The sequence below is a fragment of the Lipophrys pholis genome (genome assembly GCF_963383615.2).
Source record: "Lipophrys pholis genome assembly, chromosome: 4".
Taxonomy (NCBI): Eukaryota; Metazoa; Chordata; class Actinopteri; order Blenniiformes; family Blenniidae; genus Lipophrys; species Lipophrys pholis.
In genome coordinates this window covers 6,281,500-6,307,186 of record NC_137637.1, presented here as the reverse complement: position 1 = coordinate 6,307,186, position 25,687 = coordinate 6,281,500, and the positions used below count along the sequence as shown (strand labels likewise).

Genomic DNA, 25,687 nt, shown 5'->3' with positions numbered 1-25,687 from the left:
CGAAAGAATTTGCTCAAACACACTGGCATTGGTGTTTAAGTTTATCTTAAACAGTCCATTCTTGGATTGATTTGATGCTCCTCTGGTGATTTGTCATGATTTTATTAACCCATTGTCTCTTGAATGTGACACTAAACTCAGCTAACCGCTCCAGTCAGTTGTAAATTATCAGAGTTGTCTGTCCTCAGTGATGACACAGTAGCGGAAAGCTTATTTGTATGATCATTGAATGTAACTGAATTGAAAATAGAATGTAGAAAAATCGCCACTGACATATATTTTCATTGTTACCCTGCTATAAAGAAATCCAATACTTTTATGGATTTATAAATCCTGGTCATTTAATACCTTCTTCGAGCCGAGGCGGTGCTTACTGGACATTCTAAGCCTACAAACTAAACTGGCAGTGAATGTACCATTTTAGTCTCAGTTGCTGCTCCAGTGCCTCAAGTCACAGGCCGAGCAGTGTGCCGCGATTGACTATAAAGAAGTTAGTTCTGAAACTAGCATCAGCTTAAGGCCCCTGCATACTCCCTTTTGAACCCATAAGAACAAGAAGAAAATTCGGCAGTGACGTCAGCCAGCAGCAGAAAAAAAAAGCTTTTTCGGCAGGACTGTTCATACTCCGATAAGAAGCTGCCGAACTCGCAGGCCACGCCCCCTCGCAGCAGGCACAAGTCTGTGAAGCGGCGTTTAAACTTTTCAACAGCACAGTTTATTTCTGGCCTCCAGTGCTTTCAGAAATACATTTCTCTGAACATTTTCAGTTATGAAAAGGTTTTTGTCCGAGCGCCATGTTAGTCCGGTTTTAACTACAGGAGCTGACGTCTGTTCATGATGCGTTCAGGTGCATCACGTCAGCCTACACTCCGACATATTAACGAGCTGCGGCGCTCGTACAGTAGCGCTGTTACAAGCTAAATATGATTAAAATATTATCGATAGTCATGAGCGAACTAGAACACGCATGCGCAGCACACGGCAGTGCAGAAGTTTCGGCAGTGCGGCTTCCACATAGTTCGACCAGGGCGGTTGGCACAGCCGAAACAAATTTGTTCGGCCAGAAGGAGCTGTCCGAAGGAAATTACGTCATTTTGTTCGACAGGACCCCGCACTGCCGAACTTTCGTCTTGTTCTTATGGAGTATGAAGAGGCCTTTATAGACTAAATAAGAAGATGAAGTCTATGACGCAGCCTCAGTTGAATTATTCCATTCTTACACCTTATTTTTTTAACCCTTAACCCTGATTCAACCTCCGGAGTGAGTTCACTCTACACTTCATCCCCCACATGTTTCTCTCTTTATGCTTTATTCTTTTAAAACATTGTTTTCCTCTCTCCCATCTCCAAAAAGGTTGTGCACATGTAATCTCCTGCCATGTCACTTCTTTACTGAGAAAAAGTGGTTAAAAAGCAACAAACATAGACCGCCCCTACATGAATTACAAAGGTAACATGTAACATGTCTATCATGAGTTTAGCTGGAAGGTGGGCCCCATAACTCATCCATAATACGATACGATACGGTACCAGAAAATAAAATACAGTACAATACAATCAAATTTAATTAAATACAGTACAGTACAGTACAGTACCATATAGCATTGTAAGGCCAAAAAGCTTTTCAAACAAGGATATCTGTTAAAAGTCAAGTACATCTCAAGATGTTATTCCTATTAGTATCTGTACTTCTGGTGAGTTACAGTCATGGTGATCATTATAAATAATGAAAACTGTTCATTTAGAGCAGAGGTTCTCAATCCTGGTCCTGGAGGGCCGGTGTCCTGCATGTTTTAGCTCTCCCAGCTTCAGCACACCTCAATTTAATGTTGATGTCATCATCAGGCTTGTGAAAAAGCCAAGTAACGAGGCCTTATTGCATTCAGGTGTGTTGCAACTGGGAGAAACCTAAAACATGCAGGACACCGGCCCTCGAGGACCAAGATTGAGATCCGCTGATTTAGAGGAAAAACAAGTCTGTATATCTGACTGAAATCTTATTTATTAAGTGATGTTTTCTATTAGCTATGAGGAGGATGATGAGCTAGAATAACTACTTTGATTTTATGGATTTTGATATCATTGTTCCTTCGATATCACTTAAATCTTTTCACATGGAGAATCATCCCTCTCTTTTGTGCTGAGCCACACCTACATCAATTAACTTCCTCTCCCGTTCGGCCTGAATATCCTCTTCAGTAATACTTAACTTGGTATGAAGTCTAATCTTCCCTCTGACAGCCGGCAGACAGCTTGGATGACGAATGGAGTGAAGGAAATGAGACACGATCGACCCCCTGTGATTCCTTCATAAGTGTTTTCAACATTTAATGGCTTCAAACAACAGGGCTAGTTAGTCCTCCTGTGGAGCCGTCAGTCGGCACTGACAGTCCCACGTAAACAGATCCGAGGGGTCTGAGTGACGCCAACCTGGACCCTGACAGTCCAGTGATAGAGCGCACTGTTACAAGTATCCTCCAAGGTGAAAAAGCAGTGACCTAACCCATTGTGACGGTGTTTGATTGTGTTTGAAGAAACAGTATCCAGGTGTTTCATGCATGTTTTTAAAAACAAAGTTGTGGCTCTGCTGTTTCAGGGAAACGGACACGAGCGTGACTTTTTGGAGGACAAGCGAGTGTTCATCATGGACATGTACAACCGCTACATCTACCCCGGGGACGGGTTTGCCAAACGTGAGTGAATGTGCCATCAGTCTTCATCTTAGCCGTCCTACTTCAGCTTGAAAAATGGTAGAATTTTTTTTTTGATATATATATTATATAATGCTGCTTATTGCTCCGCAGCGTGGATGTCCACAATCTGTTATTTTTATCTTTCCTGTCAGCAAAGGACTGCGATGCCATCGCTATCCTATGCTATCAATGATTGGCAGTTTCTGCGGCCAATCAACACTCGCCTGACATCCGTACCAGTCAAAACCTCACTGGTACTCTAGCGAGAGGAAGTTGTGGTATGAAAAAGGATCTGATAGAGCTCTATGTTTGATCTTTTTTTTTCCTAGTGAATTTTAAGAAATGATTCAAAGACAATTTACAGGAAACTGGACATGTTAGAATACCAGGTGACGACTCCTTTAACTGACTCATTCCCACCCGTCAGCTCTAACATTCAGATGTGTGACATTGTGTCTAGTCTTCAGTTTTCAATGTGAGAATGTTATCAGCACATTCTTTATTTCTTCATGTTGAGAGCTGTATTGGATTTCAGGATATCAGTTTTTTAAGGCAACAAATAAGTAACATCATCCGCTATGTGATGATGGCCTGACAGATCTGTTATTTTGACGTCACTAATTTAATTACATTTGTGTACATTTTGTCATGTTAACACACGTCACTGGATACACAGTTACAAAGCTCTCACAGCTGCGCACTCCATGCGGCTCCTTCAGTATCTATGTTATCATCTAGATCCGTCCTTGGCCTGTTCTCAACCTTACATCATGTGTTGTATGACCTTATGTGACACTTCTACACACTCCTCCACTGTTTTGACGTTGATTATTTCACTTCCTAGCACCACTATGGATACATTCCGATTCCTGCTTTTGCAACATCAACTTCAGGAGTAAACTTGCTCACATGCTGCCCATTACATCCCACAATGCCATAATGAAAACATGAGCCGCGCTCAGCTGTCAGTGTTCAGTAGAAGTGTGTGCGGTTCAGGTGAACAGTCTGCTTTTCCGATACTCAGCTGGAGTGCTTCCATCTCTTAGTGCCATTTTTTTACGCTGTGCTTTCCAGCAGTGTTTTACTCGCTCTGTTGTCACTCAGCAGGAAATCCACCATGCAGCCCCCGCATCACTATTTTAATGACACTTTCACCAATAAATCTGTGAATATTGTAACGCTCGCCTGCCATTCAGCGCCAGTGCCGACACGACGACATGGTGCAGATCAAATGTCACAGTCCCGCTTTAAAAATCCTGCTTCACTTATCTGCACCTCTGCAATTTATTCAATTCAAAACATCTTTCAGTTGACTCTCCATTAGAAAGTCTAATAAATGTATATTCTGGTGTGTTAAAGATAGCACAAATTTATTTTCCGAGCACCTTCAAAGACCAAACCTTGAAACTTTTTTGAAAATGTTCTTGAAAAACCACCAAGAACTTCATTCGTTCATTGGACATGCTCTTGCGCTGTTCTTTCCTGCTTTTACAGCTTAATTCTGTTTGAACCTTGAAACATGAAGGTCTCCTAATTAACCTTTTTCATCATGTGCATTAATTATTGCAAATGTACACAGTAATTAATTAAAGCACCACTGCAGAATGTGCCCATTCTTATACAGGTAGAGAAAGTTAATTACTGAACATTGTGAGAGAATTACAATTCATGGGAAATTGTGAGAATCCGGCTCCTCATGGAAGTTACTACTGGTTTATCGATGAGGTATGCTGTGTGGTTTCACTGTGTCCCATTTATTTTCTATATTTTGTTCTTGTAGGAGCCATAAAAAGGAAGGTTGAGCTGGACTGGGGCACCGAAGACTCGGAGTATCTTCAGAAGGTGGAGCTTCACTCTGAGGGAGCGCTCAATGAGGTCCGGCCTGATATCATCGTTTACAATGCTGGAACGGACATACTGGAAGGAGACCCACTGGGGGGACTTTCCATCACACCACAGGTACTGTGAAGTAAAAAAAAAAGAAAAAAAAAGGAAATCTTTAAGAAAAAGAAAAATGCTTTCATTTCTTCAATCAAAACTTCTTGGCTTGTTTTTTACCTAAAATTAGCGATGCACTGATACCAGTATTGGGTATCAGCCCGATACTGTATGGAGTACTCATATTGATACACAGGAAAGATCCCTGATACAAACCGGTGGGTGTTACATGACGTCATCCTTCCATCCGCAGGGAGACAAGAGAGCATGAGCGATGTGTACAGTTTAAAGAATCTTTAATATTGATGACAATGACAAATGTTAAACAGACTGAAAATGATGTTCTGACAAAATATCAAGAGGAAGAGAAAGATAGTTGGTACAACACCAGCAACTTCATCACCAGAGACATTTGGACCGGCAGAGTTAAAACGATGACACTGTGGTTCAACTGCTCAGTGGATCAGGAGGATTTTACTCCGAGCCGTGCTACATGCTACATGCTAAAGAGTCTCAGTCTGACAAACCAGCGACGCTACATGCTAAACATGATAAAAGTCTAACATTCCTTAACAGCGAGCCTGGTTCTTCAGTCTCCTCCTACAGTATACATAGCGCAGTGTGTAGATAGACGCTACCTGAAATTGTTTTGAAGTCATATCAAAGACCATTCCTCACACTGTTATCAAGCCAAGCTGAGTCCGTAGGTGCAACAGATAATGCTAAGTGGGGTTAAAAGGAGCCAAGAGTTCCAGCAGAACCACTGAAGGAACCATGTGAACACGGTAAAATGAGTCTACCAGACGGATGAGTAGTCCTGATCCTGCAGAGCCGCTTTGGTCAGTATTTGGATTCAATGAAATGGTGAAACTGGAAGCTGTGTCTCTATGATCGTCTGCAGCAGAGAACCCCAGAGGACCGGGGTGTCTTGCTACAACTCGTCCTCAAGCTTTCTGCAGAGCTTCATCATGGCACATTCTTTAAAATCAGGTGTGTTGGAGCAGAGGAAGATTGATCACATGCAGGAACAGGGTTCCCACCCCAATCTGCCACATGCTACCTGGCACCGTGACACACCTTGGAAATGCTTTAAAATAGATGAATCCTAACCTCTACACCAGCATCCTTCATTTACAGTCCTTTATAGATGAATCAAATGTCAGGATTCATGTCAGGATTCTTCAGGATGTCCACTCTAAGGATTTCAGCATAGTTTCTCCTCACATCTTCAAGGAGGCGAAATAAACACGGCAATCAGCAGTAGAGTGGAAATGCTTGTCAATAAAAAGTACAACATGGCCACATGTATTGAGAAAAACAAGAGGAAGTAGAACGGCACTGGGTGGAGCGCAGACCTTCGACAGTGCCACATTTGTTTGTGGAACCGAGTTAGCATCGCTAGCATGATAGCCGTTAGCTCATATAGATGCTAACTATGTAGGTCAGTTAAATACAGGGAGCGTCTCCATGGCAACAGACACTGATTTCCTCTATCCTTTGCTTTTGGTTTTCATGCTTCTGTCTTGATCGATGAATTAATATAAACACAATATATACAGACCAAATCTTCAGGCTGCAACAGATTAGCAATGACTGTTTTCCCACCTGTCAAAAGTCTAAGTTGAGATACTTGATATTCTTCACATCACTTCTGAACTTTCCTGAAAACACTTCATTAGCATTAGAAATTATGTTCGCACAAAGAATCCCATAACTGCGGGTCAAGGTCGTCTTGAAATGCAGACAGAAACGTAGCTGATTCCACTAATCACCGCCATTAAAACTGGTGTCAGGCCGGTTTGTTGAACTGTCTAATTGGTGGATATATTTTCCTGTCAAACTGCTGCTGTGTGATTGTAGGAGGGCTTCTCTCTCTCTTATTTATTTATTTCCTTTTAAAGTGCTGGCGCAGAGGAATTAATCATACAATTAAAAACAAGAGCATTTGATAAATAAACAGTTTTTATTTGTCTTTACAGAATACTTCCAGCAAGTGGAGCACGGATCATTGTGAACAGTAACTAAAATAATACATGAAGGTTTTGGTACTATTCAACTACCCATAGAAATGTTTAGTGTTTTTAGCTGTACCTTAGTGAACGACGCTCAACCAGACAATAAGTTTGGAGAGATAAAACAAGACTTCAGGAGCATAAAAAACTTTTATTGAAATCCATGAAAGTCGACATTTATTTTCCCTTTACCCGTCTTTACTCTTTCCGAGAGTTTAAATGGGCAATTATGTCAATGGCTTCTTCACAGGTTGGTGGAGGCATAAAACTAACAAGTGTTTTTTCACTTACAGGTGCATCTCAAAAACTTAGAATATCATGAAAATGTTACATATTTTTTGTCAGTCATTTCAGAAAGTGAAAAAACACTTGTTAGTTTTATGCCTCCACCAACCTGTGAAGAAGCCAGATTTATTACACATAGAATAATTATTTCAAGTTTGGATGATTGTGACTCACAAATAATGAAAAAACTAAATTCAGTGTCTCAAAAAATTTGAATATTACATAAGATAAATTTTAAATAAAAAGACAAATGTCAGGCTTCTGAAAACAAAGTTCATTTCTATGCATTCAAAACATCTGCATCAATGTGGCCCGGAGGCCATCAGCCTGTGGCACTGCTCAGCTGGCTTGGAAGCCCAGGATGCTTTGATTTCACTTTCACTTGATTTCCCTTTCTGACAAATATTGAACTTTCTCATGCTTTTCTAATTTATGGAGCTGTACCTGTATGATGTTAATCTCCCTGTATCAATGGCCTTATATGATTTCAAAGTTCGAGCAAAAACTGATTTAACTGGTCAAAATTAAAATGTGCAGTAAAACTCAAATTCTGATGAGCAGTTTGAGAAAGTTTCTTTAAGCTCTTGGTGAACCTGTAATGTTCCATCCATCCATCATCCACCCATCCATCCATCCATCCATCCATCCATCCTCCATCCTTACTTTTAGCCGTTTTTAATCCATTTGATACATTTTTCAAAGTTTAATCATTGAAGCAATTAAGACAGTTCCAGGAATGTAAGCCTGTTTTTACATTTAGCACTTTCATCATATATACAAATATAAAATATAAAAAAAATATTAAGGCTACCTGGAGTGTATTGAATGAGGTGATCAAGAATCGTAACGACAGGTGTTTTCCAACAAACATTGTTAAAGGTGACAATTCAGTGACTGAGGGTATTGAGAGCATGGTTAATGAGTTCAATGATTACTTTGTTAATGTAGGTCCTAATTTAGCAAAAGAGATTCCCCTTATAGATGGAAAAAAGGAAACCTTTAATTTAACTTTCAATAAATGTAACACAATGTTTCTTGGGGGAGTACTTGAAAGCGACATTTTAGAAATAGTAAAAGAATTTAAGAGCAAAAAATCTACTGATTGCCATGACCTCAATATGTCAATTATAAAAGAGGTTATTTATTGTGTCCATGAGCCATTAACATATATCTGTGACAAATCCTTTCAAACTGGTGTTTTTCCAGAAAAGATGAAAACAGCCAAAGTGATCCCAATTCATAAAAAAGGAGACAAGCAGTTGGTCTCAAATTACAGACCAGTTTCTTTACTGCCTCAATTTTCTAAAATTCTTGAAAAATTGTTTGTAAAGAGACTTGATTCCTTTATTGAGAAATATGATTTATTGAATGACCATCAGCATGGATTTAGGAGCAATCGCTCAACATCATTAGCGGTGATGGAATTTGTGGAAAACATTGCAACAGTTATAGATAATAAGCAGTTTGGAGTAGGTGTCTTTATTGATTTGCGTAAAGCATTCGATACGATCGATCACTCTTTACTTCTGCAGAAATGTGAACGGTATGGCATAAGAGGGAAAGCCCATCTCTGGTTAAGAAGTTACTTGAATAATAGGCTTCAATATGTGAGCATTGATGATATTAAATCTCATCTTAAACGTGTAACTTGTGGAGTTCCACAAGGCTCAGTGTTGGGACCAAAGTTATTTATACTTTATATAAATGATGTTTTTACAGTCAGTAATACATTAAAATATGTTATGTTTGCAGATGATACTAATTTATTTTGTTCAGGAGGGAACATAAAGGAGTTGTTAAAAACTGTAGAAATAGAATTGATGAATCTAAACAAATGGTTTGCTTCAAATAAGCTGTCACTAAATGAAAGTAAAACTAAATTCATTTTGTTTGGTGGTAAAAGGCCTAATGTTGAGGTAAAACTGAATTTAAACAATGTTGAAATTGAAAGAGTATATGAAACTAAGTTTTTGGGAGTAATAATAGATGATAAAGTTTGTTGGAAGCCTCACATAAAATATGTAAAACAGAAATTATCCAAATCTATTTCTATTCTTTACAGAACAAGACATTTACTGAATAAGAACTGCCTACATTTGCTGTACTTTTCACTTGTGATGCCATACATGACATATTGTGTTGAAATTTGGGGTAATACATATAAAACAAACCTAGATTCAATAATCAAACTGCAAAAAAGAGCTATTAGGATAATAAATGAAGTTGGATATCGTGATTCCACAAATCAGCTGTTTATAAGATCACATACAATAAAATTTTTGGACATTGTATATTCAAAAACACTAGAAATTATGTTTAGAGTGGTAAATAAGACAATTCCAGGTTGTATTCAAACATTGTTTAAACTAAGGCAGGGGATTTATAACCTAAGGGGTTTGCTAATGTTTGACACTCACAAAGTAAGAACTAATATCAGGTACAGATGTGTGTCAGTTTTGGGTGTAAAATTATGGAATGGACTTAATGATGAAATAAAGATGTGTAATTCTATGTATGTTTTCAAGAAGACTTTAAAGTCTAAAATTATCAAAGGTTACAATGAAATTTGATTGAATTTGATTTTTCAGTAGTAATGGAGTATTAGTGATGTTTTATTGTGAATTATTCAGTTAATCCTATGATGTTACAGGATAGGCACAAATAAGCCTTGAGGCTTCAGCCTATTCCTTTTTCGGTTGCTGTCTGTTTATTTTGTAAAAACATGATTTTGTTTTTATTTTAAAATTTTAACCGAAATAAAGCATTCATTCATTCATTCATTCATCATTGTGTTTGGCTGCATTCGCGGTTTTGAGATTTATTACATTGATCACCTTCGGTGAAAGGCAACGTTCAGGTGAACCAGACTTTAGTTGACAGACTGTTTAGCTGTCAATGTCTCACTTTGTTTTTCATAATCACGTCACACATAATTACATCAAACGTCTAGATTAGAGTCCATTTTAAAGACTGTTTGGTGTCCCACACATTGAAATAGGCTAAAGTGTTTATCAACTTATAGTTTAGTTAACGCCTCAGGTTTCTGCTCCATATATCCTTGACTTCATGTTTCTATAAAGATGTCAATCTTGATGATTTGTCAATACAGTTTGTTGCAGTGTCTATTCAATGCTAATTTAAGTCTAGAAGCATCTCTGACTGTAAAACCAGCCTGTTCAGCTGCTCAGTTCACACAGCTAATGTGCTTCAAGAGCCAATCCAAATGAGCCAAATGTGGATTTATTGCTTCACCGTGTGCAGAGATTTCCTGCCAGCGGTCCCATAAATTCCAGGAAATTATCGGAGCGAAGAAGGTGAATCTGCAGAGTGTGTTTGTTGGGGGTGGTACATCAGTGTGTGGCGTCAAGCTAATTTATGATGCTCCGCTGCTAAATGGTCTGAAAAGAAGAAAACACAGTGCAGCTTTGGTAATTGTTTAAAGTTGTAGTGAAACATGTGTTTATGTGATTCCTGATAATGTTTGAAGTCAGTCCTGATGTTACAACATGGCCCTGGTTCACACTGGGTTTCTGTAGTTTTAGTCTGGGCTTGGACTGGTTTTCTTTAGATTTGGACTGGAATTGGACTGGTGTTCTGGAGTTTAGCTGTGGTTTGAGCTGGTCTTCTCTCATTTGGATCAGGTTTAGACTGTATTTCTGAAGTTACATCTGGTATTCAGGAGGATAGATGAGGCTTGAACTGGTTTTATTTAGATTTGGACTGGGTTCAGACTGGTTTTCTTGAGTAAGGACTGGGATTAGACTGGTTTTCTGTCACTTTGGATTGGTTTCTACTGTTTTTTGTAGTGTTGGACCAGGTCTAGGCTGGTGTTCTGTGGTTTATACAGTGTTTGGACAGGTTTTCTGTTGTTTCGAATGAATTCAGATTGAGTGGCTGTTTCTGCAATTGTGCTCAGCTTGAAGCTGTCAATGGAAAGAGGTTTAAAGAAGATAGAGAGAGCTGCCAGCCATTTAACAGAACGTATGATACGATTTCACCTGCAGGTGACAACAGACTGACGGAGTCTTTCAACTGTTCTCTGGCAGGGTATCGTGAAGAGAGACGAGCTTGTGTTCAGGGCAGCGAGGCGGCGGGGCATCCCCATCCTCATGGTGACGTCTGGGGGTTACCAGAAGAGAACGGCCCGCATCATCGCCGACTCTATCCTCAACTTACAAAGGCAGGGCCTGATCGGGGCCGAGGCCGCAGACGGAGAGGGGAGCTCAGCGCTGGCCACCCACATGACGTCCAGCGCCGGATCTGCCGGGTCCAAACACAACGCAGTTTGAGGAAATCAACACCCGGCAGGTGTGGAAATGAAAGACACTGAAGTAACTCTATGTTGCACAGTTTCTGTGTGACTATTTCCATCATGCAGCACTGTCCTACTAAATAAGGGAGCGGTGGTAGAGTTCTTGTGTGTGTTTGTACAAACAAAACAATATAAAAAAAAGAGGAAATAACAAGCTTTTGGTAATTTCCTAACATTTGTATGAATGAATCACGTGAAGGAAATGATCATTCGACAACAAAGGCTTGTGATCTCAAGGCTGCAGAAGATGTGTGAAGACACTGAAAGCGAGGTTTAAATTTTAATCAGTTGCAGTTTAATGGCTTTTCTGTTTAATGTATGTCTGCAGAGGTGCTCTCTCATCTCAGGAAATAATATCTGTGAAGCGTATGATGTATTAAGCTTTGATGTACTTGTGCATTCATCGGGAGTCAATTAATTATCTTCAGTTTGTGAAGGTGAACGTGAAGGAACAGATAATTATATATGAAACTTTCTCTAATGCGGATGTTTAACCTTCTCATATCATGTCTCTCGTTCCTCACTGGTGTTTGGTTTTATCATTTACTCAGTATATTGGTATTAAAATGAGTGATTGGATGGATTTTTAATTTTTTTTCACTTATTACATTCTCTCCTTTAGACCCTCTCTCATATATCTGCGGGCGTCTAAATAACAGATATATGAAAATCTGCTATATATCTTCTAAAAGCACAAAATGTAAGCGAGTTTGTGCACTCCAACTAAGAAATAAAAAAACTTGTGTTCAGAATGTGATAAAACCAGGGTTGATATACTGTAGTTGAACTTTTTATGGTAACCTTTAAATTCCAAAGATTGTTTATCTGTATAACTAATTTTTACTTTCAAACAAACCCCCTGAATCTCAGTGTCTGTGTGAGTGCTGCAGTCAATGAATAGACAGTAAAAAAAAAAACAACAACAATTTCCAAAATGAACTGCTGTGTTTTTAAAGCCATTCGTTGTGAGTTAATGGCAGGTCGTGACAAAAGAAAGCAACTTTTACATTACTTTGGTTTGCAGGTGACGTTTAGCTCAATCAGACAACATTCAAATCCCATCGAACAAAATAGTTTAATGTGGAAAAACTGGCAAATTTATAAAATAATTGTTAACCCACACAAATATTGCAGAATTGTGTTGAATTTGCATCGAAGATTACAATCACATGCACATATCTTTTTACTGAGGTCTATGTGGAAGTTTTGTTGACTTTGTGGCCAAATCTTAACTGGCTGAGAACAGTTTTTTTCTTAATTCTATAATTTTTTTAAATTATTATTATTAAAATATGTTATACTTCATTTATATTGTTGGACATCTGGTAAAAATCTTGAAACCTCAACTTGCAGGAAAATCAGTAAAACGTTGGCAGTACTTCTTTGTTTTAGAAGCTCCAATCATGAATCTGGGAACTTTGGGAAGTTTCAGCTGATTTCACATTGAATGAACCTAATGTCTACAAGGATCCTGTATTGTATGAATATTTGAACAAAAGAGATTTGTCTCTTTGTTGAAAGTTTAAACACTAAAACATGTAACTTAGCACTTTAACTGTTGCACTATGAAATTCCCGACATAAGCAAAGTGTAAGAAAGATTTTAAATGAAGCCTCCACGATTACTTTCTCTGTGATCAATATGAATATTTTAGCAGCTGTGACATCAATCAGCTGTAGAAAATAAAGACTTGATCCAACATATGACTTCAGACAAGATGAGAACTGACTGTTGAACTGTGTGTGATGGTGAGTGACGTCTTTTCGTTTGAATTGTCATCAAAAACATATTTAAAAATCAGTTTGCGGGGAAGGATTGAATCAGTCTTCAGAGCCAGTGGGATGAACCTGACGAACAAATATCAAATAAGAAATTAATTTACCAACTGCAATGATAACACGTGAGCCCACCATCATACCAGTTGGAAGTCATTTTCAACAGATAACGTGTGATTAAAGTCAAAACCATCAAACTGATCACTGCGGGTGGAGCAGGTAAACCAGCCACTTAGTTCATCGTTCTTGGTCTTTCCACAGAATTTTGTCAGCCTGAGTGGATTTTGGTATGAATCTATTTGTCCTCCATATATTTTACACCAGAAAACCAGCTATAAGGAGTAAACTTGTAAACACGTGGTGACGGTCATCCATATAAACACGAGGTGTAATGTTCCCCTGGGAGAAGCTAATGGTGTCTTGATTGTGGCTTTGATAATAACACCATCCCGTCTCCGCCCCCATCGCTTGTGTTTTTCTGTCTTTCGTCTGAGTGGACCTGAAGTGGCAGCTGGCAGGTGCTGCTGTAATGACTTTTTAATGTATTTTTATATTCATCATCTTCAGCTGGTCTCTCTGGCTTCAGTTAAAAATAAAGTAGGAAGAGTTGAAAGTTGAGTGCAAACAGGGTGAAAAGCATCGAGAGGAAACTGTTTGGACGCCACTGAAATGAAACCGTGAAAGAAGGAGATGCATTAGCAGTGTGGCTGCTGATTATTGATAGCCTCTGATCTGTTGATCTGTTGAGCTGCTTCTGCGAGCAGCTGAAAGGTTTGATGGAGTTTACTTTAATTAATGCTGCTTATTGTCCCGGTTCAACAGCCCCGATTCCAACTCAGCAGCTCCTTCAACGCGAGCCATTTCAGTTGAATATATGACCGGTGCCAAAGTAACTCTTCTCATCTGTGTTTGGGTTTTGCCGTGTGTTGGTGGATTAAGCTAATATTTAACACTCCTTCTATGCATTTCAATAAATCCTATAATGAACATATGCTCTGTTTTGGTTTTTCTTGACATCTCACACAAATTCTGAATATGTTTCGTTTGATGATTGAAGATTCTTTCATAGTATGTCAGCCTGGAAAAATATGCGTACTAATTTTTAGTTGCTGATATGATTACTTATGAAATAGCAGCACAGGCTTCATGTTAATCATTCGTAATGTTAATGTTTCCTGTGAACTTACTTAGACATGTTGCAGCAGTTACGAAATTATCTTAACTTTACAATCTCACCGGTGTCAAATGAGGTAAAGGTTCCAGACCCCCCATGGCCCTCCTCTGGATGAAGTGGGTATGAAAGATAGACGGGCGGAATTACTGTATATCCTGCACAATTTAATGAATCCCTTCTGAACAACACTGTGATCACCTGTTCATTATCAAAATCCATTTTATCCAACAGGGAATTTGTAGTTAGGGCTGCCAGTGCATCACAGAGAGAAAAACTCATACCGACTGTACAGTGATGCTGGTAACGCGTTACTTAGTGACCACTTTTTTCAGTAATGAGTAAACTAACATGTTACTATTTCTAAACCAGTAATCAGATTAAAATTACTTCTCCAAGTCACAGTGCGTTACTATTGCAGCGTCCAGCAGGAGGTTGGATAGAAAGACCAGTTTCTTGACTGTAAAGCAGTTTTATTACTGAACAGAATCGAGACGCCACTGACACACACACACACACACACACACACACACACACACACACACACACACACACACACACACACACACACACACACACACACACACACACACACAGACACACACGCACACACGTGCAGTGTCCTCACACTCACCTGACCAGCCCCCATTTCTCCACTCTCAGCCAATCACAGGCCAACTCGCTCTAACGGTGCGTTCAGGTGACACAAAACAATCAGAACCTACAAACATCATCAAACCTTAACATTGCTTCAAGAACACAACTGCAATTAAGTAGTGCAAATAAATAGATGGATAAATAGTGCAACAACAGACTACAACTACATCACCGGGTAAATAAACACCATTAATAGTAAAATGTGATAATAAAAGCGTGAGTCAGATATAAATACAACAAAGAATGAAGGTCAAAGATTAAAATATGTATCAACATGGTGCAGGAGGCAGTGATCAGCAGAGTTTTTTCATTTTCATGTTGAGACAATGGGGGGGTGTTGTCAGCAGCTGCTGAAAGTAACTAAAAAAGTAACTTGTAATCAACTTAGTTACTTTTAAAAACAAGTAATCAGTAAAGTTACTTTTGAAAGGGGTAACGAGTAATCATATTTCTTTTACAAGGTAACTGTGGCAACACTGCTACTGTATGTTTAAGGTTCATAAATGCTTCATATAAGCAGTTGAAACATGCTATATAAGTGAAATCCATTAAACTAATGCCAAAACAGATGTGAGCTTCAAGACGTAAACAAAACTGCTTTTCTGCTTCCATCACCTTCATGCATTGAAATGATAATTTGTCTTAGAATTCACCAAAAGCTGCCAATTTAAATCAACATACAGGTCAAGAAGAAGATGGTGACGACGTCAGGACGTAGCACTAATTCTGATGTTGAGAGCAGATGCAGTCGGAGGCAGCGTTGGTCTCAGGCCTTTAAAGACCTTAATGTGTCACACAGCTGCTCTTCGAATGCCCCCGCCATTTTTCATTCACTTCTAAACTGGACTGCCTCCCCACAGCGGCTATTGGTACTGCATCATCGGCCATATGGCAGATATCTGTGAGCTCTCAGGACAAGGACACAAATATACATGAAATGAATGCAGAATAGAGACGGAAGCAAAACCATATGTGTGTTTAACGTCAGGCATAAAGGAGCCTCGGGCAGTCATCTCTGAGATTAAACACAGTAAATTACATTATTTTAATGTGATTTTGAGACACCTTAAAATGTTGCGTTTTGAATTGTTCCCTCAGTTCCATCTCATTCATGTCTCTGTCATAAGTCGCAGCATACTTCTAGTAGGTTCTGACGCAGGAGCACTGAAGTCTAGTGGAAAAGGCTCCGTGGTTCCCGTCTGATGTTATCCTGAGTTTTTATTGTTTAAAAGTGTTTAATCCCAGACATTATTTCATGCGGACCACGTGGTGGTGTTCTGGCACACTGGATTCCTGCTGGAAGACGATTCCCTGGCGATCCACCTGGACTGTGACGACCACCTCATCTCATATGAACCGTACAGGACAATCCGCTGGAAGAGGAGTCGTTCTTCACCAAAAGGGCCCCCGACCAGTAACCCAGAGTGGGGTTCAGCTGATGGCAGCATTGTCACAAGTTACTGTTAATTACTGTTGTACCTCAACACGCCCACTTTCTACCATCAATGGTCAATGCAAAGTGCCTCGTCAATATTTTTGCATCTCAATCAGCCTTTTCATCAGCGGCATTTGACGTAAAATCCTGACAGAAAAGACGAAGAAACGGAATTTTAAGGAGAGAGAAATAGTCATGGAGGAGGTGGAGGTCAGGAGAATTATAATATTTAGTGGTCACAGTAGTGGAATCACTAATTTAAAAAAAACAAGCGATCGGGAGGGCGTCGTCACTGCTGGAAATAGTGTGTATCAGTGACTGCAGAGGTGGAGAAGAAGAGTCTGGTCTGAAGGTGGAGGCCAGAGGAGAGCAACATCATGGGGTCCACCACCCCAGCCCACCACCTGACACTAAAACAGCCTCATGGTTGTGACGGCCATCGTGAGTCAGAGTGTCGGAGAGGGAAGGAGACATGTTGGTGGAGACCACAGCACACCGATAAAGTTCAATTTTATCCGTTTATTGAATGTATAAATTAAATATTTGAACAGAGACTGTAAAAAGGCTCGGTGGACTTTATGTTTCTCCTCAGTCACTAGAGTTGGAGGCAGAGGGTGGAGGAGGTCATCTGTCTGCAGCAGCAGTGCGCTCCATATCCACAGTGCAGCTTTACACACGGCTGTTACTGCACTATTTATGTACTTACTCTGAAATTAGACTGATTGTTACACTTTGTCACGGTTGATAATCAATCAGTTCTAGCCACCGCTCTGTATCACTTAAAGATGAAACTATGACATATAAACATGGTGCTGCTGATTCAGTAGTAACGTTCCACTAAAGAAACATCTAGAACACTGCAGCTTGGCTGTTTATGATGACGTGGATCTGTTAGTCTGATATTTGAAGACATTAAATGTATGAGATGAATCTGGCTTCAATTCTCCACCTCACCATCAGCACCGCCAGGTTCCCTGTCTCCAAAATGTGTGTGTGCACAAGGTTCACAGTTTGTGTACCGGTACGCACATTCTCCCGCAAAGTTTATCTTTTTAGATCACAAACTTTGGAAGTGGCGTACGCATCTTTCAGGACCTGTTTTGTGCATAAGCAACCTTTATAAATGAAGCTGCTGCTCTCTTTTTTTCTCAATCTGCTTTTTCTTTCCCTCGTCATTTTGTCTTGATTTTGTCAGCTCGTAGTTAACAGCCACTTAACTACCAAAATGGATCGGCCCAATTGGGCCGGTCTCCCCTAATTGGAGAGCTAAATTCTCTTATCTTTTTACTTTGTTTATTTAGTGCAGTAATGTGTCTATGGTGTGTTCTTTATCACACATATAGTTTTATGGTTAAACATGAGTTTCTCCAGAGGTTGGGATTTGGGCAGATTTTTATTGAGGTACAAGGGTTTTTACGTTGTGTTTGGGCTGGAAACAGTGAGTCAGATCTGGCAATCCTGGTACTTACTGGTGTAACATCCATATTTACTTCCGCAAACAGCATGCTCGCCATGACGTCATTCCTTCTTCTGATTATGCGGTCACTCTGGGGTCAAATAACGTTCACACTGCAGTCTGATGGAGGTCGCATTGAAAATGTAGTGAGAACAATCACACAAAGAAATCAGATCTAAGCAAGACATCGGAATTGAGCATCAAGACCTGCAGGGTGAACGTCGCCTTAGACACCATTCATCAACATATGGACACGTGGAGTTGTGGTATCGAACCTGCAGCGCTGATTGAGAGGCAACCAGCTCCACTAACGGAGCCGCAAACTTTCAAGAGCTGAAAGAGCTGGGAGTTTCACATTTCTCTTGTCGGTTGGAGAAAGTTTGGTATCGTCATAGCGGGCTCAGTTTGAGACTCTGTGATCTCTGGCACTTCTCCAAGAAGGTCCCAGTCTGGTGGTGAGGAACCACTGTAATAGTGCTGTCACAATGTCAGTTTTATAAAGCTTTTCTTTCTTGTCTAAATGTTAAGAAGTAGGAGTTTTAGTCAAAGGCTCCAACTAGTTTCATGGCCATGATGGGTGTAATTGTTCAACCACTGTTCAACAACTTTTGTTTCATGGATTAGCTGTAAAAGAAATTCATAAATCAACAGAAACCTAATCGACACCATTATTTCTTCTTCTAAAATGGAAACTTTGCACTTTTTCTTCACACTGAAAACAAATGATCTCAAGACTTTGATCCTACAGCGACTTTTTTCTGCTCTTCTGTTTAGTTAAATTCACCTTTAATATTACAAACCAGTCATTCCACCATGACTGTATAGCTTTAGCACTCATACAAACACACACCACATGTAAAATATATTGAAATGTACAGAACTAACCAGAATCCTCATTAAGTACAATATTCTTAATAGAAAAAATGACCTATTATCAGATATGTTGGTTACATTCTGACTTTTTGAGAGGATGTTTATTGCCTCAATAAGAAAACCGATCAGTCATGGGGAAACCACCATATGTCAGTTGTGTGCGCAACAAACATGGCCCGTATTGTGTATGTATACTGATACATCAACCCCATTGCAGCTTTTAAGATTAGACTTTCAGTAATGTTCCGAATTCAGTTTCTAAAGCTGAATAAGTGGTTTTGGTGACTTTGCGGACTGATAAAAGTCTCTGCAGCTTCCCGCCAGTCTAATTACTATTTGTCCCAGCGGGTATAATGAAGTGTCAGTCCAAGTGAGGCTGCTTTGGGTGAAATATGTTGTTGTTGGAGCAAGTGAATATCAGGTATCTGAGATATCTGCCTGCCAAACAGCAGACGGATCTAGTTTTCTGTTCCAAGCCCTCCCTTCCTCAGGGCTGGTGCTGCCTGACGACGATGCCTTTGAGCACGGTGACAGTGAGGGAATTGTGTCAGACAGACCTCCCGGGGATCTGACAGGGACTTTTTCTCATAGTTTCCCTCCACTTCAGAAAATACTCACAGTGAAATTTATTTACAGGCTAATGTACGATAGATTATTCCATTTCTACTCTGCACAGCAGCTGGAATATTGAGTTGTTGCGGCGTCTTTGTCAGAGCTGAGTTGCATAAAGACCCGCACGCACGCAAACACACACACACACACACACACACACACACACACACACACACACACAACACACACTGGGTTTTTCACTTTCCAGTGTATTGAATAAGCACAAGGACTGAGCAGTGACCTTCACAGACATGAAGTGGATAATTACTTAGTTGTAGAGCGCAGGCGCTCTATCAGGGAGTAGTTTAAGAGCACAAGTCCAACTGTTTCCACAACTTTACAAAACCTTTCACATTTACAACAGACGAGACTGAGGATGAAATCACATCTTCAGGAGAGGAGCTGTCCCTCATGACACACGTCATCCCACCTGTTTCCTCTCAGACCTGCAAACGCGTGGATTTCAATTCATCAGTGTTCAGGTTTTTGGTTATATATATTTTTTAATTTTCAATTATTGTTTCTTCTACCAGAACTCCATCCATCCATCCATCCATCCATCCATCCATCCATCCATCCATCCATCCATCCATCCATCCATCCATCCATCCATCTTCTAAATGTGTACTGGCTCCATTAAGCTATTATACATTAAAAAATGGTCCTGGAGCTAAACCCAGATGACTCACATGGAGAGGAACATGGTCACACACTCTCACGTCACACATTGGATGGGGGTCTGAGGACGACTGCAGACGCAGTCGAAACATGTCAGTAGGGTAAAACATCTTTCTTTACTAGTTTGTCAGTTAAAAAGAAACAATGGCTAATATGTATATTCATGCTTTACTAATTCTCCCTCGGGGGAAATTCCCCTTTCATCAGACCCATCCTATTTCTAGAATGTTCTGTGTGGCCACATTGCGGCTCCCTGGAGAGCTGATGGAGGTCAAGGGTCATGCTCAGGTACCCAAGTCTGCTTCTCTAACCTCTCGGCCACAACTAAACAGGCAATTGAAAGACCAACTTACTTCAAACGTGTTTTTTGGACTATCTGCGTGGAAACCAGAGCTCACAGGTAAAACCTGCAAACTCACAGGACCACTCAAGTTTGGGACGTTCTCATTGTTCAGCGAGAGTTATCCACGACACCACAGTACAACCACCTTTCATTCCTGTTGGTATTATTGGTAGATTACCAGCAGTGAAACATATGGAATGTTTTCCCACCTACATGATCACTGCAGTTGTTTTTCACATATTAAAGTCACATGAATGAACAAACACAGGAGCAACACACAACACACATGTGTTTCCATCAGGATCCATCTCATGAAACAAGAACGTTTAACAAATACCTTTTCATTAAGTAATCCATCAAAATGTTTTATTTTCTTTTAATATGTTCTATTTCTTCCTGATTAATTTTAAAACATTATTTATGTTTTATTGTTGGTCCATCAATATATTCTGAAAGGATTTTGTCAAATGTATTTAGAATTTTTCCAAAGATTGTATTTATTTATCATTCCTTCTTTCAGCCAACAAGCGAGCTGGAGCGTGTGGCGGTATACAGCGAGCTCCGTCCCTCTGTCTACAGAACACATATTGCAGTGCGTAGCGTCGATTTACACTCTGTGCTTTGCATACTGAAGATGCAGTAGTATCCTGGAGCCTTCAAGGCTGTTGGAGGTGCGCTTACTGTCAACTCAAAGGCTGTGCAGTGGTGTTTCACGGCAACACGTAGCCTTCATGTATCATTTGCATACAGAGTATGAATTAGGGGGCTTTCACATTGGGATAGTCCGGGACTCGGTTCACTTTGGAAGAGGGGGAGCTGAGAATTTTCACACCTTCATTTGGTTCGGGTGGCGTTCACATTCACTTTTGAGACCGGACCAAACCCCCTGGAAAATGTCACGCAATTACAACAGCTGCTTGTTTTGGGGTGCTGTTGCCTGGAGCAAACACTGACCAGAGAGGAAGTAAAGAAGAAACTCGGCTCATTGATTGTGTTGGATCGAAAGTGGAAGTCCCGCCATTTTAGCCTGTGGTGGCTAGGCTAGTTAGCTCATGGTTAATGAGTAGCCACAAACAACCACGATATATAGTCTTCAGACCAGATATCAATGAGCCTTTCTCACTCCTATTCGGAACTAGTTAAATGTTAGTACGCATATTTCTATTTGTCTTGTGTTATCGGTGCATCAATTAGTTATCAGAATTATACTGAATATACAGTTAGTTATTTTTGTGCTGTAATGCTTGTTTTTTTGTGGATGAACTAATTTGGTTTATCAATGATTTGCCATTGAGTTGTGAAGCCAAAGTCAAAGTTTGTTAGTCTTGCACTTGCTGTTCCTGAAAGTTTCTACTCTGGTATTTCCAGCATGCTTCACTTCTGTGGTTTCAACAGATGTAAAGAAAGTAGATCAACGACAGATGCGGAGAGGTTTCTTACACAACAACATTGAAATAACTGCCACAGGCTAATTACTCTCATGGGATTAGTGTGGGGCGATTTTCATCAGCAGAGAACTTGCTTGAAGACTTCTCTTTCCACCCATCAACACCACTGAAGAGATGAAAAGGTCCAGATACAGTAGTTACAGTAGTTTCTACATCCTGTGGTTGGTTCATTTCACCTATGTACTTCCGCCGGGTCATGGACGATGTCCCACCAGGTCTGGATACCAGATTTCACCCAAATGAAAAAATTACAGATTTTATTGAGGTTTAATCCTGCCAATCTTGGCAAGTTGTTATTATTAATAATTAATTTCAAACATGTAAAAATGTGTGCAATCACATACGCACACTGATGCACCTATATCGATATACTCCATATACTGTACACACATACATATTGTAGTGTCTGTTGGGAAGAATGACGACCTTCTTGACTGCAAAGTTGTTCTATTGCCGAACAAAACACGGTTACTGTAGGCCGTATCCATGGTAACACAATAAACAACAGGTGTAAACTGCTCTGGATGTTACCTCATTCATTCACCTCCACTACCCTCTCTCTCAGGAAGTCTCGTCACCCCTGCATGCCTGACCCGGCCCCATTCTCCACCCGCAGACACTCACATTCCAACTCAGTCCAACGGTACATTCAAACGACGACAAAATCATCAGAACAACAGAACATCATTATTGAACAATAAAACCACAACTATAACACAACTGCAGAGATGCTACGATATGCATATTCAAAAATAAATAGATGTAATTTCATTTATATATGGATATATAAACCCCTTGATGATAATAAAAATAACAAAATTTATACTTTAAGAAAATACATTAGACAAAAAAAAAACTATATTTGAGTATACCCACACATATTAATTATACATCCATGCATCATATATCTGATAAACATACCTGAAAAGGGGCAGGAAGAAGTAAAACGTAGTTTCCCTTCTCCAGTATTAAATAGTCACATTTTATAATCATTTTATAATCATCCTTCTTCCTGATTTTATATATATATACTGACAATCATGCAGTAGGTATAATAACAATGACAGCTGGTTTATTAAAGTGATATTTTTCACAGGTTACTTAGTTATTTCCAATTGCTAAAACACAATTTTTTAAATAATTAACACAATTCACAGAACCACACACCCAAACTGCAAAATACCTCCTATAGCCTGGAAAATTAAGCACTGCAACCAAAACTGCATATAGCATTGTCAAAATCAAACTTCAAACCAGATGTTTGTCTAACCAACTACACAGTGTTGGGCATAATGTAAAGCACAACACTGTGTAGTTGGTTAGACAACTACACAGTGTTGTGCTTTACATTATGCCCAACACTGTGTAGTTGGTTAGACAAACATCTACACAGTGTTGGGCATAATGTAAAGCACTCTCATTTTTAGTATGCTTGCCATAATACTAAAATAGTTCAACTTGTAGAAGATTCCTCAGATTGTTCACGTGCACAGAAATATTTGCAGACACACACATGCTGTTGAAACATTACATTTTTCCCCAAACAGGACAGTGCAACATATGCACAGCAGATATATTTACATTGGAATGAACAAAAATATGCTCACAAAAAAAACAACAACAGTAAACTGAAAAAGAAAATTGCAGAAAAAAATATAGGCAACAAAAATAATTAGGCAGCATCTTGCCGCACAGCTGGGTCTGGCCACAACGCCTCGTTCACATCACAGGCAATATCTTCCCTTGCCAGACATCGAGGAAAGAAATTCCTTGAGTGACTTATCCATCCCTGAATCGCACCACACCAATTTAATCACATGCCTCTTCCATAGTGTGCACTAAAGTAATGCGCACATAGGGCTGCCGGACATATACCTTCCACCGCCATGCTGAAAAGAACTCTTCTATTGGGTTCAGAAATGGTCAGTATGGTGGGTGGTATTGCACAAGAAACGGTGGGTGGTCAGCAAACCAATTTTGGACTTGGGCTGCATGATGAATGCTCACGTTGTCCCATACTACAACGTACCGGTTTCTTTGATGGTCTGCATCATTCATACACTCTGGTGGGATGAGAATGTTGTGGAGTCTGTCCAGGAATGTGAGAATGTGGGCTGTGTTGTTTGGTCCAAGGTTGGCATGACGGTGGAGGACACCATGCGTATTGGAGATGGCAGAGCACATTGTGATGTTCCCACCAAGTTGGCCAGGAACATCTAGACTGGCTCTGTGGCCAATGATGTTTCTTGCCCTTCTTCTGGTCTTTCCTGGGTTGAAACCAGCCTCATCTGTGAAGATGAACTCATGTGGGATCGCATGAGCATCTATTTCCAATACTCCAGGAAAACAAAGAACAAAAAGTCAATATGGTGGTATCCAGTACAAGGGATGTTGTGTGTAGTGTACTGCAGTCAGTATTGTATACTTACATCCACGTATGCACGTCTGAGCCCTTAGGTTCATTGAGAGTTTCTCTCAAAAGGAACCTTATAAAGTCGTTTCAGTCTGATTTGGTTTCGCTTGAGAATGTGAGCCAATGTGGACAGATTGACTCGTTGAATGTTGTTGAATATGGTGTTGTCTTGGATGATGTGGCTTTTAATTTCATGTAATCTGATTTCATTATTTTCCAAAACCAAGTTTACAATGGCAGCTTCCTGTACCCCGGTGAACATTTGGCCCCTTCCTCCACCATGGTTGCGTCTCTGTCCTTTAGAAAAACAAAAAAACTAATATATAGAGCTTGGACAATGCAGCCTAAAGAGATTTCCCCCACAGTACAGTAAATTGTACAGGAATCTTGTACAGTAAGTGTATAACATCAGCCATTCATGTAGTAAACAGGTGTCACCCAACTGATCCACTATGACATGGGGTGTATGGCACCTCATGTCATGTCATGTGTACTACATAGTGTGAAAGAAAGTTTGGTTCCATACCTTTGCTCCAGTCTAAATGTCCAGATGACAGAGGCGACAGTAAAAAGTTGGGCTGCACTCTCTGTCCAGCTTCTTGTATTGTCAGCCCATAGTTGATGACATGAGCAACTAAAGTTGCTCGGATTTCATTTGGGAATTGTTGTCTTCTATGGCCATGAACTCCTCTACCAGCTCAACCCCAACCTCTCACTCTTCCTCCCCCTCTCATTCTCACCCTCCCTCTTCCTCTTCCTCTCTCCCATTGTCTTCCATTGTTGTTGTAAAAGAAAGAGGTGCCCACCTGTGGTCTTTTTATAGTGCTTATATCCTGATTGAAGTGTTAACAATGTAGCATTCAGGTTGTAGGGATTTCTTACCTCATAATAATCGCTAGGTACCATTTACCTAGTGCAGTCCACCCACAGGGTACCATTTATGTTGCGTTTTGGTAGTTTGGCTATCGATAATGATTATCGAAGATAATTATTAATTATGTTATTGACATTTTAATCTGATCTGTATCAGATACCTCAGAAGCACCACCTGTTTAACAGGAAAGGATATTCAGAATTCAGTTATATCAGTCTCATAAGATACACTAAACAGTTAACTTGGAATTTGAATTAATAGTTAAATTAATTACAATTACCAGATATAACAGTAAAGCTTGAAGGATTTTGGAGTTCTTGACACAGAAGAAGTCGACATTTCATTCACCTTTGTGCTCATTAATAAGACAGCCAGAATAATTCCAAAAATTATATTTATTTACAATGAAAACAAATAAAACACAGATTCTAACCGCCTTATATACAGCTTGGTGTGTGTCAGTGTGTGTGTGCAAAGGGAAGCTCGTCTTTAGCGTTGCTTCCTGTGTGTCTCTGTTAAAGGAACATTTCTAGAATGAGTTGACATGAATGTAAATTGTCTTGTCGTCTGGAGTCGTCAGATGGTGTCCAGTTACTGTGTGATGTTGTCTTTGATGTGACATGTGTAGGATTGTTAGTTAACAAGTTAGTAAAGCAAAGATTAGCATGCAGACCCTGTGTGTGTGTGTGTGTGGCAGAGCTAACGCTGGTTT

General features: G+C 39.8%; 1 protein-coding gene across 1 annotated transcript in view; it reads left to right on the top strand.

Moving 5' to 3' along the window:
- hdac11 (histone deacetylase 11) overlaps positions 1–12,146 on the top strand; it is a 48,975-nt gene extending 36,829 nt beyond the window's left edge. The window contains exons 9-11 of the mRNA XM_080462495.1: positions 2,597–2,693; positions 4,474–4,652; positions 10,975–12,146. Coding sequence (XP_080318621.1) covers positions 2,597–2,693; positions 4,474–4,652; positions 10,975–11,217 — 519 coding nt within the window. The 3' untranslated portion in view covers positions 11,218–12,146. The remainder of the gene's footprint in view (positions 1–2,596; positions 2,694–4,473; positions 4,653–10,974) is intronic.
- Positions 12,147–25,687: the final 13,541 nt, after the last annotated feature.